The 21306-nt window shown below is 41.6% G+C and overlaps 4 protein-coding genes and 1 non-coding gene across 5 annotated transcripts; 3 read left to right on the forward strand and 2 right to left on the reverse strand.

Moving 5' to 3' along the window:
* Nucleotides 1-641: 641 nt before the first annotated feature.
* LOC124007384 (aristaless-related homeobox protein-like) lies at nt 642-6159 on the reverse strand. Its single transcript, XM_046317887.1, has 5 exons — nt 4767-6159; nt 3678-4212; nt 2654-2699; nt 1493-1797; nt 642-1333 (listed from the first exon to the last, which is right to left on the reverse strand). Exons 1-5 carry the CDS (start codon nt 4948-4950, stop codon nt 1108-1110), a joined length of 1296 nt encoding a protein of 431 aa, XP_046173843.1. The 5' UTR covers nt 4951-6159; the 3' UTR covers nt 642-1107.
* Nucleotides 6160-6269: 110 nt separating this feature from the next.
* LOC124007417 (sperm-associated antigen 16 protein) lies at nt 6270-8328 on the forward strand. The gene has a single exon (XM_046317957.1). The coding sequence runs from the start codon at nt 6270-6272 to the stop codon at nt 8166-8168; it is 1899 nt and encodes a 632-aa protein (XP_046173913.1). The 3' UTR covers nt 8169-8328.
* Nucleotides 8329-8539: 211 nt separating this feature from the next.
* LOC124007418 (coiled-coil domain-containing protein 82-like) lies at nt 8540-11897 on the forward strand. Its single transcript, XM_046317958.1, has 7 exons — nt 8540-9377; nt 9549-9762; nt 9859-9951; nt 10050-10174; nt 10339-10509; nt 10760-10948; nt 11211-11897. The coding sequence occupies exons 1-7, from the start codon at nt 8856-8858 to the stop codon at nt 11274-11276; spliced, it is 1380 nt and encodes a 459-aa protein (XP_046173914.1). The 5' UTR covers nt 8540-8855; the 3' UTR covers nt 11277-11897.
* A 1888-nt stretch (nt 11898-13785) lies between these two features.
* On the forward strand, nt 13786-13857 carry trnac-gca. The gene has a single exon. It is a non-coding gene; the product is annotated as a tRNA-Cys (tRNA).
* A 782-nt stretch (nt 13858-14639) lies between these two features.
* LOC124007028 (protein O-glucosyltransferase 3-like) lies at nt 14640-20831 on the reverse strand. The gene is made up of 8 exons (XM_046317275.1): nt 20323-20831; nt 18889-19086; nt 18227-18510; nt 17804-18020; nt 17533-17729; nt 17163-17357; nt 15241-15345; nt 14640-15114 (listed from the first exon to the last, which is right to left on the reverse strand). Exons 1-8 carry the CDS (start codon nt 20555-20557, stop codon nt 14971-14973), a joined length of 1575 nt encoding a protein of 524 aa, XP_046173231.1. The 5' UTR covers nt 20558-20831; the 3' UTR covers nt 14640-14970.
* Nucleotides 20832-21306: the final 475 nt, after the last annotated feature.

A 21306-nucleotide genomic window follows, 5' to 3' on the forward strand; every position in this document is an offset into this window, starting at 1 on the left:
TTTCACGCGATTTGGTTCAGCAGCACGGACGGGGTCAAATTGAGCAGAAGAGTTAAATAAAGGTTTTTAAAAAAGGAGCGGTAACTGCTATCAAGTTAATAGCCAATGGTAGGGCTTCCGAATTAAGACGTGAGATCAAGAGGAAAAACAACATCTAATGAGATGGTAGGCTACGGCACCACATGTGAAAAAAAATCAGTCTTTTTTTAATGTCTTTTAATGCCGGTCTACGTTTTGTTGCAAAATAAATATGACCATATAAATCCCTTAATCCACACCTTTGTCCCTGTTTAAAAGTTGAATCCAGCTCTTGAGATCCATCAATGGGACTATGAACTAGGCTCTATCAATCCATACTGGGCAAGAGTATTTTTGGAGACACGTCTGTTTCTCTTTTGAAAGCTTGTTAATACTATTTCATGCTGTTGAATACACCTCTCAATTCTGTCCTCAGAATGATTTCATTTAGCATTTTTCCATTTCATTGCAACACAGTTAAAAGCAAGCAAAGGTGCAAAGTTTTGCATTTGACAGTTTTTTGTCAACTGATTCATCTGAAACCAGGAAAGAAAACTTAATTTATATATATATATATATATATAGAACATTTTACACACATATATATATATATATATGTACAATGTTCCTCCTGAAAACTTGCTTCTGGCTCATATATGATTGATCATAAATAATAACTTGAATACCCAAGTAATTTAATAAGACTGCGAAAATCTATCTATCAACAAACACCATATCATCAATACACTAAACATACAATGGGCTTATATGATCAACAGCATTGCTCTCCTTTTAAACCTCTCCAGGGCCCAGAGCTGTTCCTTTGGTGGCCTGTAGTACCCTGTGCGAGGCTGCTAATGGGTCATTCCTGAGGGTCAAAGGGCAGGGAGTTCACTATTTTTATTTCTTCTCTCTTCCTCAGTTCACGAGGAAAGCATGTTGTGGACAGTCTGGAGTAACAGAACATTGGGACAACTAACTGGGAAAGATGAGGCCTTGTTGTGCTATAGCCTACCACTTCAAAGCTGCTATTCCTTTGGTCATGACTCCTGCTCCATGTAGAAGGAATTGGAGGGGGTTTAATGTCTCCTAACACACCTCCTTCCCAGTGGTGCTGGAAGGTAGGATGTTGAGTTGTGTCAGCTGAGCTGAGTGCTCTTTGGCTTTGAGGCGCAGTGCTGCGATACTGGAGGCCCGGCGGTCTACAGGCGAGGAGGGGGAGGCCTCTGACAAGGCTGTTGGGGGCTGGACTGGGGCCTCTACTGCAGGTATGGGCTGACGTAAGAGTGTCAGGGGACCCATGCTGGAGAAGAGTCTGTCAATGGAAGAAGGGCGATAAAAGAAGGGTGGAAGAGATAGATACAGAAGATGTCAGGGAAGGAGAGAAGTGAGAAATAATTCATTATACATATAGTCCAAAGTAACCACTTCAATCAGATGAAGCCTTACTAATAGAGGTGTTGATGGTGCTCACCTTCCAAAGGAGGGGCTAATAAAGGTGGGGTGTCTAAACATGGCTGCTCCTAGGAAGGGGCCAAATCCCAGGGGGGAGGAAGAGCAGGAGAGGGGGTGGGTTAGACCCTGGAATGAGGTGGTAGCAGCTGTCCAGGCACAGTCCAGGGAGGGGTGAGAGTGGGGCGAAAAGGGACTTCCCTCCAGGTAGTGGCTTAGGTGGTGTGCTGCACCCAGGGGTCCAGAGATGGTGTGGCCCTGGGGGTGAGTCTGAACCCCAGATTTCTCTCGTTTCCGCCACTTAGCTCTACGGTTCTGGAACCACACCTTAGATAGAGGGAAGAAGAGAAAGAACATTAGACCTAGTGTTGGGGTTAGAGTTATGTGGTTGTGGTTAGTATTTCAAAATGTTGGGTACATACTTAGTATTATGTATTTAGTATGTGTTATTTGATGAAATTGTCATTTGGACATGATAATAAAGCATGTTTTGTTCAAATTGAAAGTAATCCAATTATTGGCGACAGTGAAGAGAACAGAGACTGAGGATTCCCCTCCCATACAGACTTGACACTGGTTATAAAACGAAATATATGGAATTTACGAGGTTTTATCAACTCTCCAAAATATGATTAGCTAATCTACAGCTGAAGCGAGTGACATCTGGGGGTTGAATGCTTAGTCTGGAATCTAAGGTTGAGACTTGAGTTTCAAAATGTAAGCATGAGGATAGGGTAGGATAGGGTAGCGAGCACCTATAACGGCGTCTATCTCACTTGAAGTGCGAGATATCAACATGTCAATGCAGGACTATTACAAAAGAAGACGGGAAATCGAACAGCATTACCAGCCACCGCAGTGAGAGTGAGAGGATGGCCGTTACGTCAATATTGGCTGTTTGAACTGATATTAAGTGCACGATAAAGTCATGAACGCCCTAATGCAAATTCCGTTTTCTGGTGTGTTTTTTAAATTATTTCCCCTCTCACTGTCATAAGTGAACTGTATTACTTAATGTAATAATAATAATAGCAATAATATGCAATTAGGTCTATCATGGACTTTACACGTGTATTTTAATGCACATTATTATAAGATATAATATAATGTGCTTGCATTGTTTATCGAAATCAAATATAGTCATAATGATGTAAAATATGAAGTAATAATAATTTAGACTCACTTGCACGCGCGCCTCGGTGAGATTCAACTGCATCGCTAACTCCTCCCTAAAAGAAGAAGAAAAAATGGCAAATAATATTCAGTATCATCGCTTTAAACATCTCAATGATGAGAATAATACGAGCCTAAAGATACAATAGAAATGACATTATATAAAATATGAAATATTGTTGGATTAGCTTACTTTCTGTGTAGGCTTTTTATAATGAAAATAAACAATGACAATTCATAGCTATCAATCTTCAAAATTCTGCTATTTGAATCAATAGATATCCTGTCTCACAAATATGTTGCAATTATGCAGACAAATAGCTCCATCATTTAATAACAAACCTTTCTATCTGCAGCAGCCAACTTCAATTGACCTCTCAATAATTTAAACACTTTCGAACAATATTTTTGGAATATTTTTTTTTTGCAACCACAATTATCATGAGTTAAAAAAACCCACAATATTTCACAATTATAATTAATAATAATGAAAATGAGTGTGTCACTGTCAGATCATCATTACAATGGGTTTAAAGGAATATAATATTTAAACCAATATAATAGCCTACTCTATAATATTTCATTGGTATTCTATTCCTTGCACACACACACCTTTTTATATTTCCTTTTGTTATGTGTGAATTATAGTGTATTATTATTATTATTAGTATTATTAATAACAAAGTAGGCTAATGATGCGTAATATGACTGTTATATAATAATTCATAACAATTTAATAAATTATATTACTGTTCTGATATTACTATTAATGATAATAAATGTTTGATATTCTTACATTTCTTAGGCAAACAATGTTCATGTATATGTTGATCACCTCAATGAAAGGATTTACCATTAAAAATGGCTAACTTTCGAATCATATCTAGACTCCTAATTTGGATTATCACAAACTGAAAGCTCATTTTTATTGTATTTTCATAACCATAGGCCTAGCCATATATATGCAACAGATTAACATTTTGATAGTGTTAAAATAACATATTTTTAAAAGTGCTGGCACACGAGAATTCTACCTTGTGAACACATCCGGGTAGTGCGTCTTCTGGAAAGCTCTCTCCAGCTCCTCAAGTTGATAACTTGTAAACGTAGTCCTGTATCTCCTCTGTTTTCGCTTTAGCATCCCCTCCTCTGAGTCACTGCCAGCTGAAAGGCACACGTTGTCCTCGCGATCTTTTACATCTCCATCAATGTGCAAACTCTCCCCGTTCTTTGGGGACGTTTCTACGTCTTCGCAGATGCGCTCCTTGCAAGTGTCCTCGAACTTTGGGGCGCCAAGTTCACCCTGCCCCTCTTTCCCTCGGCCGAGGTTCTGTTCTTCCTCTCTCGGACTGTGGGACGCGTTCTCCCTGTATGATTTACTGCGGCTGATGTTAACTTGTGGCGCCTGAGTGATTTTCAGAATTTCATGGGCTTTGTCTAGAGGACGCTCCCTGTCTTCTTGCTTCTCATGATCGCGAACTCCGCGACTGGAGTCCATGAACTTCCCCGCTGGGCCATATAGACGCCGCAACTTGGTGGGCAGGTGTATGTCGGCATTTTTCTGAGAGGCTGTGAAGACAGGCCGTTTATTTTAAGGTACTTATAAATAATCAACAGCGCAATATGCAATATGTTTAATAAGACTAGTATATAGCCCTGTATATGCTAGTCTTCTCTAAAAACCCATAGGCGGGCCTAATGAAATGTAAGTTAAATGCAAAGGGCAGGCTGCACAAATTTGACAATTTTTTTTGTTTCTCATGTTGTTTCGTTCGTATGCGTTTTGAACGCTATATCCAGTGCTTGACGTGGGCGGGAGCAGAGTAGGCCTACCGGCATCTCCGGTTTTACTGCTTGAGCTCCTGTTCCTCTTATAGACTATTAAGCTCAAACGTATCGTGGGAGCTCCTGCACCTAAATACTGTATAAATATTACCGGCACCCAAAATGAGTACCGGAACCTATTTCAGTCCAAGTCAAGCACTGGCTATATCTTAACCATTAGCTGCAAATGCAATATACATTTGTACATGTTTACATTTGGAGATGTATTATTTAATTGCATATTGCGCCCAAAGTAGGGTGCAAGGTGTTACAGAGAAAGTCAACCAACAACATATTACCTTCCAAAGACGCATTATGCTCCACTCTTCCAGACAGCATTGGTAAACTTTGCATTCCTGTGAGTCTGACTTTGAGAGGACTTCTCCGGCCGAGTATGCTTTCGATGCAGTACGAGAGCATATGGGGGGATTTAGGTTTACTCTCGGTTGTGTCAGAGGCATCTTTCTCATTTGGATGGCTCATCTTTTACGCCGCACAGGTGAGCCTCTTGTCTGGACTGAGCTTGACTGCGTAAAAGTATGTTCGTCAACCACGCTGCCTCCCCTCTCTCATCCCCCGTCTACACTGACATCTGCGGGCTACTTTACTTGTCACAGTCCCAAATCTGTCGCATCCACGTGTTCTTGGCTTCCTATTGGTTGCCAGCTGAAAAAATAAGCATAATAGCCCCCGATTGTCAGTCAAGAACCAGACAGATCACAGCTTACATTTTTAAAGAGCTATTGCCATACGTTTCGATTTCAGGCTAGTGTAACGACCCTGGGTTTATAAGCGCGGAAATCGACTCTGCCACAAGAGCATGCTTTTGCGGCACAGTCGATAGCGCGCCGGACCTCGGGCTCGAAGGTCGAGGGTTCGAGACCTGCTCCCTGCTGTTTCATTACATTGGCGTCAGAAGTGATCGGACCTCGCATCCATGACAATGCGTGCGCTGTCATGGAGCGCGTTCCTGTAAGTCGCAAGCTAGCGCGGAAATCGAACCTGCGGCACAGTCGATAGCGCGCCGGGCCTCGGGCACGAAGGTCGAGGGTTCGAGATCTGCTCCCTGCTGTTTCATTACACTATTAAAACACGTATCATTTAAATTCTTATGCACGTTGAGATCAGATACTTTGACATATGGATAAAATTATGTTTATAGACCTAGGTGAGGAAGAACAATAACCTTATAATATAATTTATAATATAATTTATAGGATAAAGTTATTATAGGACAGGTGATACAGGGGGACTGACGTTTTAATGTGCAGCGATCAGTGCTAAGGTGTGTGTGTGTGTGTGTGTCATTGAGTGGTGGTTCTATTACGTCAACCGTGAATTAAATATGCCACCTGCTGTAATTGTTTTGCCATTGCAGGTTAGGAAACGAACGCAGTTTTCGTTTTTTCTCTCACTCGCTCCCTTTCTATTTCTCGCTTTCTTTATTGGTAATTTGGCATGACGTACACAGGTAGGCCTAGCTATATAATTACTTTTTAAAATCACAATGAATGCATTCAAATCAATGGCAATAGCATTAGATATTGTGTGATATTGGATATCATTAGATATTGTGTGTTGTGTGTTTCTGTCTATTTTACACACTCCTGCGTAATTGTTGTAGTTGGGGAATAAAGGATTGGGGGGAAAAAGATAAGTGTTTTTTTATTTAGATTGAAAATCACCCACATTTCTCTGGCCTGTAGGGTTGATTGGCTTATCAATTTGTTGATTGGCTTATCAATTTCCAGACACTTGGCAAACAGGATGTCTAATCTCTCAGCGTTCGAGAATGTGTGACCATGGAGACGGGTAAACAAACACAGAAAGCGGTTGTTGGTAGAATGGCTGCGAAAAATGAAACAGCGCAAGAATCTGTCGATGGGCCATATTACCTTGAAAAGGTGTTGATACCAGATGACTCAGACGACGATTATCAATATGAGGAGGTTCTGGCCGATGAAGAAAGGAGTTTGGCAGAGGGGGATGATGAGGATTTGGAGGCCGCGGTAAGAGCATTGCGCGATGCTTCAGATGGAACGGGGTCAGTGTTACAGAGGCTCAGCTCAGCTAAGCAACCCGTCTCACACATTCCAGAAGTGGTGGACGACTTTCTCCGCAACTTCCTTGTCAAAATGGGCATGAGCAGAACTTTGGATTGTTTCCAAGCAGAGTGGTACGAAATGGAGCAGAGGGGGTTGTTGAAAACCGAGCTAGTGGAGTTTGTGCCTGACGCGTATACACACAACCAACTTCTAGACAACGAGTTGAAGAATGTACAGAGAGAGCGGGACAGCTACAGGCAGGCAGCTTCCAAAGCTAGCGAAACACTGGTCAAACTTCAGAAAGAGAGGGATTTCCATCGTCTGCAGCATAAGCGTGTTGTCCAAGAAAAGAACAGGCTTGTTGAAGACATCAAACGACTGAAGAAGCACTATGGGTCATATGAGCCTGCACTGAAGCAGTTGAGTGATAAGTACCAAGTGGCGCTGAAACAGAAGATGCTCATCAGTTTAGAGAGGGACAGAGCATGTGGCCAGGCCAACAGCCTGGAAGCCACCCTGTGTAATGTACATTCCTCATCTACAATCCGCTCAGCCAACAGAGACACAGGTCTGCCCCCACAACAGGAGAAATATCAGAGTAAGTCTGGAAAAGGAATCCAGCTACAGAATGATGGAATTGCCCTCTATGACCAAGACAAAGACCCAACCAAAAACACAGCTCAGAAACACCCGAAAGACTCAGAGTTTCCTGTGAGCAGCCGTGTGAACCCCTACTTAGGCCAAATTAAGGCCCTGGCCTCACACTGCCCCAAAGCATCTGGATTCCGCTTCACCAACTCACTGAAGGCCCATACCCTGCCAATAAGCTGTCTCGCCCTGCACCCCCGGAAGTTTATTGTAGCCTCCTCCAGTGACGATCAGCTCTGGAGGTTGTGGGGTATGCCCATGGGGGACATGATCATGACTGGAGAGGGTCATAGTGATTGGCTCTCTGGCTGCAGCTTTCACCCAAATGGTGGTAGCCTGGCCACCACCAGTGGAGACACAACAGTAAGGATCTGGGATTTCTCCCAAGGCCGCTGCATCCTGACTCTGGATGGCCACACCCATGCCACTTGGGGCTGCTCCTTCCACTCATGTGGGGACTTTGTGGCCTCCTGCTCAATGGACAACACTGCAAAGGTGTGGGACTTGCAGAGCGAGCGCTGTCGTAGCACACTGCGTGGCCACGTTGACTCGGTCAACAGTGTTACTTTCCTGCCCTTTTCCAACACTCTTCTTACTTGTTCAGCTGATAAAACCCTGTCTTTGTGGGATGCCAGGATTGGCCTGTGTGCACAGACCTTCTATGGCCACCAGCACTCCTGCAACCATGCCACCTTTAATGCACTGGGCAACACTGTTGCCTCCTGTGATTCATATGGAGTGGTCAAACTATGGGATGTGAGGAAAGTAGCAGCCTTGATAACCATGGACACTGGGCCACATCCCAGCAATCAAATGGCCTTTAGCCCGTCAGGCCGAACACTGGCTATCGCCAGTAATGATGGCTCAGTTAAGCTGGTGGAGCTGGCATCTAGTCAGGTGTCCAGTTTATTGGGCCATGATGATGCTGTCCAGAGTGTAGTCTTTGATCACAAGGGGGAGTACTTATTATCAGCTGGGTCAGATGGTGCCATTCTCATCTGGTCATGAAATTAATAAATGCTTAAAATTATTTTTAGCTGATTATTAAATGTAAAATAGACTTCTAATTGCTGACGTGTTATATTGTTTGATTCTTGCACATAATTCTGTTCTCCAATGATCTTATTTTTGAAGAACATTTACCACTTTTCCTGAATAAAATAAGATATTTAAAGATGTTTTATAATTTACTAATTTATTTCTGAATTGAAGCATTAATCAGGTTTTAATGACCTTATTTACATGATTCATATTATCTATGCCTATGATTAATACAAATCACTAATTTAATTGACACAAGTAGTCTACCGGTAAGGAAAAACATAGTCGTTTCTCTCTAGAATGCCCAGGTGCGGCGCTATGATTTTAGTAGCCTTTTTTTGAGTGCAGAGCGGAAGTGGGAAGAAGCACAGACACAACATCTATAAAAACAAAACAAAACGTGCACACGAGATACAATTGGAAGTTTCAATTTTTTAAGGTTCACCGAGATTAAAGCTTGGTATCAATTTAAGAGTAACGTTGTTTATATATGGTTGCTCGCATAGATAATGTTTTATAGGCGACATTTTACACAAATGAGCATGTTCTGCATCTCACATTAGCTAGCTAATTGCTAACGTTAGCCAGCCAGGGTTGGTAACGTTATTTAACTTTTATTTGGTCTGTTAACTTAGCAGCACTGTGTAAGCAACTATGGAAAGCCTGTACAAGCGTCAAGTGTTCGCGACGATGCGAAAAAATAAAGCTGAAGCAAATAAGAAAAGGGCTCAAATCGGTCTGCCGTCGTCTATCCTTGATGACAGTGACGAGGAGTCATGCGCGAGCACGACCAGCATCAGCGCCTCAGACTCAGAGAGTGAGTATCAGAATTCAGACAGCGGGAGCGAAAGCACACCTGCCAGTGGAGAACAGAGTGAAGGTAGTAGCTCCAGCGAAGGTAGATCCCGTCCTCGTCGGAAGCGCGTCCTCGCTGATAGCTCCAGTGACTCTGACAGCGACGTAGGAACCAAACCCAAACGGAAAGTCGTTCCCAAAAAACGCATTAAACAGCAAAGTCAAGATTCTGACTCGGAGGACCAGAGTGCTGCACAAAATGCCAAACAATTTGCTGAAGCCAAAGAGACCGCAGCTAAACGAAAGCAACGCCAGTCTCAACTCTTGGCACTATCCAAGAAGATGAAGTCCCGCGCCCCGAAACGCAGGAGCACGTTGGAGGTAGCTTATCACAATATATAATGTAAACGAGCATAACATAACATGCAGTATCTTTAAGTGTTGATCCATTGTGCAAAATCATGTCGCATATACCCACCCACAAAACGTCCATAAGGTACTGAGGAAATGTTTAACATCGTTTTACAACCAATGTTTTGTTTGCTTGTAAAGATTCAGGATTCGGGTGAAGAAAAGAAAGGTAAAGAAGCTAGTGGTGATGAGGATGATGACCACAATGATGATGCCCCTGAAGTATTGGTGGGCAGTAGTGAAGAAGAGGCAGCAGATGACAGCGACAGTCAGAAGGACTTCATAGTTGATGATAAGAAAAAGACAGGGGACAAGGAGTCGTCAGATGAAAAGGCTGTTTCTCTTCCACGCCAGTGTGAGTCTTAGCTGACACAATATATCGCGGGTCAATGTTTACACCTGAAATCACCACTACTATATGTGTTATGATTCATTTTCCTGTTTTTGCTAGTCATCACTGGGTCTCAGCTCAATCACTTTCAAGTGGTCGTCAAAGCCCTTATGATCAACGTCCTGGATGAAACCTTTCTCAAGTCTCTTTATGGTAAGTGTTTTTTTAAAACAATAATGGGTCTTTAACACCATCCCCAATTGACTGTATCATCCAAGTGTGGGGAATCTAATTGGTTGATCACTGAGCAGGTGGTGATCGGACAAAGCGATATGCTCAGGAGATGATGGCGTCGCTGTTCCACTTTGATGAGCGGATGATCCTCCCTCGCCTGGAGAACCTAAAACAGAGGAGCCGCTGGACTGACCGGTACAAGGTGAAGAAACATTTCAGAGAACTTAAGTCATTCAACTGTGGCTGCATATTCACCGATCTGTATACATCTATGCTTGTACTTTGGCTAAAACTAACATTCTTTACATCATGTGAAAAAACAATATATGCAAGCTGAGGTATGTTTTTTTTTGTGTCCATGTACAGGAGCGGGTGGAGTGTTACCCCAAGGTCCAGCTGATGAAGTTAGGATTGCATGGGAGTGTTTGTGAGGCATGCAAGCTCCAGCGACAGTGCAGTTTCAGTGTGAATCTCTTGGGGCAACTGCATGACCTCAACAGCCTTCAAGAGGACCAATTCATGCCCAGTGACACACAGGTACTACATCTGAGAAGAAACCAACAGTCTTTGTTTTATCCATCGCTGTCCGCAGATGAACGCATATAATACGTGACGTTGGCATCTCATAAAATCCACCCTAACAAAAAGTACATCACATCAGATCGAATAATTATGTATCCTTATCCTTGCACCAATTTAACCTTTTGTGAAATGTCAGGTTTGCAGTTTGTCTGAGAGGGTTTTCCACAACAGGTCACCTACCTTGCATGTCTTTCCTAAATTACAGGCTTTCAGTGTGTGCTCTGTTTGTGCCAGCCGAACAGAGGTGTATCATGCTCTGAAACACTTCAAGTACCACTTGTTTCAACACTGCCGGACAGTGATGGAGGAGGAGAAGAATGGCGAGGAGGAGCCGGTGAAGGAAACTGTGAAAAGGGTGTTCACAAAACTGGAGGAGAGTGGCTGGATCTCAGAGGTATATACCCCACTTACTCTCCATAAAATGACAGTACTCCTCATTGAATCATCAAATCAAACTTTGTCACATGCGCCGAATAGTGTAGACCTTACCGTGAAATGCCTACTTACAAGCTCTTAACTCTTTCTTGAACTGTTATCTAATGCCTGTTTCCTCTTTACTTGTTCCCCCAAACTCCATATGTGTAGAATAGAAAGCCATGCTCTGATTTTCTTTACTGACCATCACTCGCTGTTTCACTCTCATTTCTCTCTCTTAGGAATATGAGAAGTTCCAGGACCATCTCAATGAGGCAGACTACTTCCAGGAGGAGAAGCTAGACTGAAGGTTTACAACAGACAGGATCATGGATCCATATCTACATCATATCGGCATCCATTTAAGTTTTACTGTTTATTCTGCACATTGTTAGGAAAGAAGTGTTTTATTCCTATAGACATTTGACTTTCATTCAATGTAAACATTTAAGATTGTACTGAAAGCTTTTTAATAACTATTTTCCTCCTTTAGTCGTTACCCTATACAAAGACATCTATTGTACCTGTATTTTATCAACCATTTTATATCAGTAAATGCTCATAAGCAACCAAAGCATTTAGTGCAGACATATGTTATATACTGTATGTGCAAAGATGAAGCAGAATACTCTGGTACTGCTGTAAATCAAATGAATGCTACCACTGAGTGTTTTCTTTAAACTGTCCTTACCTTCCCTACTAAGTTGAAGCAGTGTTGTCCTTCTAATAGTTAAGATCATGTCAAATGGAGTTTGCTACAACAGATGATCTGAAGTTAAAATTTATCTGAATTGACTATATAAACATGAGTAATGTTCTGTGGACTGCAGTATAGGAAGGTACGACTCTTGTGAGTTGCTTATTTTCTATTAAAAACGCCTGTGTGCTGCTTCATAACACAAACCAATAATAAAAACTACATTAAACAACATGTTGTCCATCCTCATACATTCATATTTCACACTGCAATTTTATCTGGCATGTAAGAAAAACAATTAAAAACACAAACCCACAGACAAATGTAACAAACACTAGTTGGGAGACTCTTACATCAGTCCCAATGTGTTCTCCATCCTGAGATGTAGCTCTCCCATCAATTCACATTGAGCTGGATCTGCAAGACAATCTAAATATGACCACCACATTAGTCACACTCCTTTGTAAAACAGCCGAATGATGGCAGTTTTCAAATACTCTAGTAAACAGTAAACTACACAAATAAAGTTGCATATAAATTATGCTCCAAAACATTTAATGGGTATAGCAACTAAAGTTTTGGCACGCAGTGCCGTGCTTTCTTCAGGATTGAAGAAGCCACTGTGCCAAAACGTTGGTTGCTACACCCATTAAATGATCAGGGGCATAATTGATTAGTGTGCAACTTTATTTATAGTATTCAAATACTCACCATTAAGAACATCCTCAAACCACATTCTCTCATCACTCCCACTGAATGTGTCTAGAGAAAGGTTGAAACTTTGTAGGAATTCCTAAATTATTCTGCAATCTGGCACTCAGACGAGAGTGCACTGAAATTGGAGTTGATAGCCAGAGTGAATTTACGAACACACCCTTTGTAGGAAGTCAAGCGCCTGTCTCCTAGGATAAGATGACAGTGTAATAGTGTGGGAATGACAGATGCATGTGTAGTACACAATCAAAGACACTGAAAACTAACTAGATAGCAATTAAATGTACAATAATTGTATTAGTTTAGTACACGTAGCAAGGTAACTAGCTAGCTAGCAAATTCCTAGAGAACTTGATGTAGTTGGCTAACTAGCTAGTATGGACCATTGGTATGGATGGACCAAACAAAGCTAGCTGGTTACTATACCGCTAAATGGTTAGCTAACTTCAGCTAGCTACTTATCTAGTTAGTTAGGATGAAGGTGATTGTAAGATATTAACTAGACTTCGTTGGTAAAGAGTACAATCATTTGTAATGAGTTTGAATACAAGTCGGTATTCAATCACAATGATAGGAATTTAAGGTGAAAAAGGATCGGCTTGGAATTCAGGTCAAGAGGGTCATTGTTTTTGACCTCTCGAAATGGGATCAGTATGAAAAGCTTTTCTAGAGTAATATGCTATATGATACTGGGTTATAAGAATTTGTTACAAAGTTGGCTAGCAAACTACTCAAAATGCTCACTATGGCTGCTGTCTTGTCATTCAATTGAACAAATACTCACTGCCTACTTCCGGTGTAGGCTCTGAAACTTTATATTTATTTTATTTAACTGGGCAAGTCAATTAAGAACAAATGCTTATTTACAATGATGGCCTACCAAAAGGAAAAGGGCCTCCTGCGGGGACGAGGGCTGGGATTAAAAATTTAAATAAATTAAATAAATATGTAGGACAAAACATACATCACCACAACTAGCCGGCGTCGAGCTACTACTAGATATATATCGTAACGACCCTGGGTTTCTATCTGCGGAAATTGATTCTGCCACAGGAGTACGCTGTTGCGGCACAGTCAATAGCCCGCCAGACCTCGGGTTCGAGACCTGCTCCCTGCTGTTTCATTACAATATACTTGTTTTGTATCAAAACTGTGGCGATAGACTCTAGTCAAAACATAAATTATCTAGGAAATAAAACCACAGGCAGTCCAAAGTGAAGTCAATGTGATACTACTCTACGTAAGTTTTACAATCTAAGCATAGCCATCTCGGTGCTGTTTAACGAGTAGCTAGCTATAAGTACTAAAACATACCCTACGTAAATTTAACAATATACGCATAACCACCTTTGTGCTGTTTAATAAGTAGCTATATATATGAAAACATTCCTTGATTTACACGCACTGGGGGTATAGCTCAGTGGTAGAGCATTTGACTGCAGATCAAGAGGTCCCCGGTTCAAATCCGGGTGCCCCCTCATTTTTGTGATTTTTAGCCTTAGTTGTATACAAGAATAATGGATCACAAGCAACAGTAACTGTGAAGCTAATATGTAGTTTATTAATTGCGCAATCATAGGTTATTGTCACGAGTCTTGCTCTGTAGGCAGAATTGAGCGATTTCCGCTAGATGGTTGAACCGCAGTATTGTACAAATTCATGAAAACAACATTTCGCTTTTTGGTCTTAATTTAAGGTTAAGGTTAGGCACTATGGTTAGCAGTTATCAGATTTGATGACTTTGTGGCTGTGCCAGCTAGTGACCACTCTGCAGAGCCTCTTCCAGACCAATATTTATGCCGGAAAAAAAGCAATCAATCTATAGTATATCATGCCAACAAATTGTTTTATATTGTCCCCATCCAAGGAATATCTATAGTAATGGACACTCTTAGAACAGTTGTGGCTGCTTTGCGTGATGTATTGCTGTCTCTACCTTCTTGTCCTTCGTGCTTTTGTCTGTGCCCAATAATGTTTGTACCCTTTGCTTCTGCCATGTTATCATGCTGTGTTGTCACGTGTTGCTGCCATGCTATGTCGTCATCTAGGTCTATCTTTATGACGTGATTTGTCCTATATTTCATTTATTTGATTTTTAATCTCTGCCCCCATCCCTGTAGCAGGCCTGTGCCTTTTGGTAGGCCATCATTGTAAATAACAATGTGTTTATAACTGACTTGCCAAGAAAAATAAAGGTTCAATTAAATACAAATAAATAACCAAGGCAAACAGGAGGTTAACAAACATCAAAGGCAATTAAGAAAATTAAAAAAATATCAATTTTTATAAAAATGCAATCATGATGACCATCATACAATTACAAAATGGAGTACAAAATATCACACAGGACAGTGAAAACAGTGGAAATTGATGTTTGCATAATGGTCTTGTCAATAAAGCGGTCATAATCCAGGCAAAGTGAGCTGTGACATGGTCCCTCTGGCTCAAACCAAATGGAATATTTCTCTATATGAATGTTGGTATATCCACTTAGCTAGCAGTCCTGATCTCAGAGGTAATTCTTCCTTTAATAAGCACTTTCTGTATTGAAATAGCTAGGGTCTCTCCTCTTTCCTTTCAAAGTGTTTTGATCAGAGTTCATCCTTATTCCGGCTGGGATCATCTATTTGAGGCTCTCGCTGACAGCTACAAAGGGCACTCTGGTCTGAAGGCTGGGGCACCAGCTCCATATCTGGATGTTGTGTCGGCCGGCTTGTCTGACGCTCAGAGTACATCTGTTATGACAGGAAAGAACTTCCTCAGCCGGGTTTCTTATATCAATGATAAGAATGCTACCTTAATATATGAGCCGATTTAGCATTGGCAAGCACAGCATAAAAACAATACCAGGAGGCAATTACCTGTAGCACACTAAAATAGTAACAGTACAGTCTGTTCGGTTGTACCAGCTCTCTTACAATTGCCTGGCCTGCTTTAGCGATTGCCTGTGCTTCAGCATCATTCTCCTGCAGGGAAAATAAAGACATTACTAATCTTAATCAAATATGCACACAAAAAAACAGCTAAATCCTAATGGTAAAAAAATGCATTCGCAAGCAGACAAACATACAAATGGTAGCAATGCATATTGACACACATTGACATACATTCCTTGGCATGTCCTTCCTTAACATGCACTTACTGCTTGGCATACAACGCAAGGCGTTAAGAGGGTAGTGTGTACAGCCCAGTACATCACTGGGGCCGAGCTCCCTGCCATCCAGGACCTCTATACCAGGCAGTGTCAGAGGAAGGCCCTAAAAATTGTCAAAGACTCCAGCCACCCAAGTCATATTGTTCTCGCTGCTACTGCATGCCAAGCAGTACTGATGCACCAAATTTGGAACCAACAGGGCCCTGAACAGCCTCTACTCACCCCAAGCCATAAGACTGCTAAATAGTTAACCAAATAGCTACCCAGACTATCTGCATGACCCCCTTTGCACTAACTAATCACATACGCTGCTACTGCTGCTTATTATCTATCCTGTTGCCTAGTCACTTTACCCCTACCTACAGTGCATTCGGAAAGTATTCATATCCCTTGACAATTTCCACATTTTGTTAAGTTACAGCCTTATTCTTAAATGGACATTCAGAGAATTGTCCCGAAGCCACTCCTTCGTTGTCTTGGCTGTGTGCTTAGGGTCATTGTCCTGCTGGAAACTGAACCTTCGCCCCAGAAATCCTGAGCACAGTGGAACAGGTTTTTTATCAAGGATCTCTCTGTTCATCATTCCCTCGATCCTGACTAGTCTCCAAGTCCCTGCCACTGAAAAACATCCCCACAGCATGATGCTGCCACCACCACCATGCTTCACCGTAGGGATGCTGCCTGGCTTCCTCCAGACGTTATGCTTAGCATTCAAGCCAAATAGTTCAATCTTGATTTTCATCAGACCAGAGAATCTAGTTTCTCATGGTCAGAGTCCTTTAGGTGCCTTTTGGCAAACTCCAAGCAGGCTGTCATGTGCCTTTTACTCAGGAGTGGCTTCAGCCTAGCTACTCTCCCATAAAGACCTGATTGATGGAGTGCTGCAGAGATAGTTGTCCTTCTGAAAGGTTCTCCCATCTCCACAGAGGAACTCTAGAACTCTGTCAGAGTGGCCATTGGTTTCTGTTCAGAGTGACCAGACATTTTTTGGTACCCTTCCCCAGATCTGTGCCTCGACACAATCCGGTCTCAAGAGCTCTACGGATAATTCCATCAACCTCATGGCTTTGTTTTTGCTCTGATGTGCAGTGTCAACTGTGGCACCTTATATAGACAGGTGCTTTTCCAAATCATGTCCAATCAATTGAATTTACCACAGGTGGACTCCAAGTTGTTGAAAATCTCAAGGATGATCAATGGAAACAGGATGCAACTGAGCTCAATTTCGAGTCTCATAGCAAAGGGTCTGAATACGGTATGTTTTTTATTTTCAATACATTTGCAAAAATGTCTAAACTTTTTCGCTTTGTCATTATGGGGTATTGTGTGTAGATTGATGAGGGAAAACATTAATTTAATCAATTTTAGAACAAGGCTGTAAAGTAACAAAATGTGGAAAAAGTGAAGGGGCTGAATACTTTCTGAATGCACTGTATATTGCCAGGTTATCGTTACTCATTGTGTATTTATTCCTCATGTTATCTTTCTATTATTTTTTTCTCTCTGCATTGTTGGGAAGGGCCCGTAAGTAAACATTTCACTATTAGTTCTCTCTGCATTGTTGGGAAGGGCCCATGTTGTTTACGTAACAAATGACATTTTTTATTTTTATTTGACTCTCTCCCTTACCTTAGCCCACTCAATCTTTTGTATGAGGTCAGAGAGACTCCTCTTCACATGGATGTAGTGGGTGCCTGGCTTCAGATGGGTGTAGAAATGCTCATAATATGGTGAGATCTGCTTCAGCACCAAACTGTTCCCCAGCATCAGGTAAGGAAACCTGTAAGCTGCCACTGTACCATCCACATTCACCTGATACTTATACTATAAATGGGAGAGGGAACTCAAGGTGTCACAGTTCTGAATAAATAAATTAAAAATCATCAATGGCTAATATTTCTTTATCTTCTCACTTCTCACTACTCACACATGTAAAATCAGTTTTTAAATGGGAAACTGCTGGCTTTGGGTGATTGGAGTGTTCAGAATGTTCCCTCACCTTGAAGAAGTCAAAGAATCCAACAAGATTTGCTTTCCCCAGATCCTTCTCCCTTTCCCTGAAAAAGAACCAGCCAGTGATCCCGGCGTCTAGCAACTCTGGGTTTTTCTTGGACAGAGTGACGAGGTGTAGGCGCTCTTCACGACTATCCCGGCCACGGAAGAAGGCCTGTTCCGTTTTGTTGGCCCAAGGGGGACCTAGACACCAAGGAAATGATGTGTAAGTAAGCAGAATGAGGTTAAGGGGTAGTGTATGAGGTTGTATGTCTTACCTGTGTTGCCTTGGACTGACAGTAGGTCATTGGAAACGCCCCTCATGGTCTCCAGTGTTGAGTGAGTGATGTCGTAAGTGGGCAGAATGATGTCTCGGGTGTCTGTGGAGCCACACCAGGAGATGATTGGAACAGGCCCAGGATCGTCATCTGCTTTCCTTGTTTCCATTGGCCAGTCTCCCACATTGATGTAAAATTCCACATCAGGCAGTCTCACCTTTCAATTCAAATTCAGAGACAAAGACAGGGGAGCTCAGTTTATGCAGAACAATGAACTAAACAATTATATTGAAAATACGGTATTAGGAGAGTTTCAGGCAACGGACAAAGTATCACAAAACAGTTCAGAAAGGAACATGATCATACTTCTTGATGAAAGGACAGAGACCTGCACACAAAACCCCCCACAAAGCAACTCTTTACCTTCCTGGCTAGGGATAGTAACATCTCATCAGAGAACATCTTGAAGTCAGTGTATTTTCCCAGCGAGCGACGGTACACCTGGTTGTTGATGACAGCATAGTGAATGAGACCTCCTCTGTTGGAGAACCGCTGGGGAACTTCCTGTAGGAGGCGCTGCAGATCAATGGAGGGGAAGGCATCGAAGTCCCTCTGGATCTGGGGTTCCTCAGCAGGACACTGCATAATGCTCTGCCAGGTGGGAACATCATGCTCTGGGCAGTCGCAGTACTCATGATAGACTGGGCCTGAGTATATACAACCAAAAGGATGCATCATGAGGAAGCAGTAAGAATAGATCAAATTTACAACATACTGCCATCTAGTCAAGTGTTTCCCAGCTCCAGTCCCCCCAACAGTACATATTTTTGTTATGGCCCTGGACAAGCAAACCTGATTCTACTTGTCAGCTAATCATCAAGCCCATGACAAGTTCAATTAGGTGTTTTTGTCTGGGGCTACAATAAAAATGTGTGCTGTTGGGGGTATTGGAGGATACACTGATCTAGCCTATATTATTCATACAGGCATACTCTGATGAGGAGTTCACTTGTCATTTCTGTCAAATGATCACACTAATCTGCTTTCATTTAAATAATCTGTGAGCCATTGACTGATATAGGTACCTTGTAGGGTGTAAGGTGACTTGGCAACGTGACTGTCTCTGTAGAGTACTTCGACCTTCAGTCCCTTGAGGATACTGCCATACAGACGGTACCTCATCAGAAAAGAACCATCTCCTCTGTCCAGGGGGAGGGGGACGTGGATGCGGACATGCTCCTTCTGTGAGAGTGAGACAATCTTCACTCTGAATGAGTCTTTACCTACATGTAAAGAGAATTAAAATGAGTTAGATGGATCACCTCTGTAACGGAAACCATAATGTAACCATAAGGTCAATTAGAGATGGAGTAATTGTCAGTCTGCAAAGACTAAGCTAACTAGGGGAATAAAAGGGTTCCCAATCATGGACACTGTTTAAGAATTTGATTTTGTGCAGCAATAAAACATTGGCTAGGGCAACAAAAACATGTATTTGGAAGATGACAAACTCACCATTATATACAAGACCTCAATTGATATTGGGATAAAATGCCTTAAAGGATGGATTGCTAAAAAGTTTCCCAAAAGAGAACTTTGATAAGGGATAGACATCCAACAGATATTAAATAATTGGGTGCGTTCGACCGGATCACTTTTGTCAAGTCAGTGACTATCGTTAGTCACCGCCTTTCAGTGTGTTGCTGTCTGCATTCACTGCTTACTTACAAGCCATTAACCAACAATGCAGTTTAAAGAAAAATAAGTGTTCAGTAAAAAAATAGATAAGTAAACAAATAATTAAAGAGCAGCAGTAAAATAACAGTCGAGAGGCTATATACAGGGGGCACCAGTTAGTTGAGGTAATATGTACATGTAGGTTGAGATAAAGTGAGTATGGACTGCATGAACCTTACAAAATCATGAGATCAAAGGTCATGAAGTTGACTTTAAATGTCTGCAGTTGCTCTTCACCAATTTCATCCTGCAGACATCACCTGCATTGTGGGAGGTGCTATTGTCAAGCAATCATTAGGGTGTTTGTACTTGACCCACGCGAAAGAAACATAAACCAATTTGCTGCAATTCATGTGTAGCCTAGAGTGAATGAAGCTACATGTGATTGAGGCTCTCCCTCACTAATTGATTGCACACATGTGATTTCAGGTTGCGAGTGTGTGATATTGGTGTTGGATTTTTTTTTTAAATCGACATAAAGAAAACATTTTATAAACCATGACAACACTGCATTTCTTGGGGCGGCAGGTAGCCTAGAGGTTGAAGCGTTGGGCCAGTGACCGAAAGGTTGCTAGATCGAAGCCCAAGGTAAAAAATCTGTCTTAAAAATAAGAATTTGCTCCTAACTGACATGCCTAGTTAAATAAAATATTGATCTGAGCCTTGCTTTGGAAAACCACATTACTTTCGGCTGTCGCAGATGCACCGACGTCACTCAACTTTCGTCTTCAGTCGGTTGCGCCCATTGGTTTTTGGTAATTCTGCTGTTTATCAACACGTACCTGGAGAGAGGGTGAAGTTTTTCCCAGCTGAGTTGACAGCCTGGATGATGAAGTATCGGACGGGCAAAACGACTTTTGGGTCGAGCCCTGGACCCCAAACAAGACATTTTTCAGGACCGACTTCACTAGCTTGACAACACGGAAAGTCACTACAACATGTGAATAATATTAAAACTATACAAACTAACGGAAATAAACTCCGTATAGGGTTGAGTAGGTTATCTTTACGCGTCATAGTTAATTTCTAAAAGTAGACTAGCAAACTAATATTTATTTTTATGGTACCAATTATGCAGGCAGCATCTCGTCTTCAGAAAAGGGTGGAGATCGGGGGGTGAAGTTTTGATTTGGCGGAGTGTGATTGGACGGTGTATGAACTCGTGGGTATTGAGGAATTTTGATGAAATACGCACAGGAAAAATCATTTGTTTACACAGACCAATTATCGATTAGATAATTACAGAAGAATACCGTATATTACACGCTTTTAATTAAACAAGATTCGTTTAATGTCACGAACGTTTTTCCAGACTGTGAATGTACCATGAAAATATCCTCGGTGTAGTCCACTGGGATCCATACTTTAGTTCCGCTTACGCAAAGCAACAGTACATAGGCGTAACCATTTTTTTTAATGATTCAATTATTTAAACAAAAATATTAACTGTGCTTATATGTGCAACGCAGGGCTCTACGGTGCGAGCATTTTACTCGCATATACGCCTAAACATCTAGCTGTGCGACCTGGAATTTTTATTTAGGAGCACCAGTGAAACTAGAAAAATTTAAGATTCTAGTTTTATTACCTCAAATATTTTTCATTGTGCTCTTCAATTTATTTGTGTTCGCAAACATTTTTCAACTTGTAAAAAAGCAGAGCCCTGCAACAGTAGAGATGTGATTAAGTTGGCTACAATATGGATTCAATTAATGCACATATTTAGTCCCGTTGTAGTAATGTTTTTCAACAATACAGAGGCCTGT

The sequence above is a fragment of the Oncorhynchus gorbuscha genome, linkage group LG20 (genome assembly GCF_021184085.1).
Source record: "Oncorhynchus gorbuscha isolate QuinsamMale2020 ecotype Even-year linkage group LG20, OgorEven_v1.0, whole genome shotgun sequence".
Lineage (NCBI taxonomy): Eukaryota > Metazoa > Chordata > Actinopteri > Salmoniformes > Salmonidae > Oncorhynchus > Oncorhynchus gorbuscha.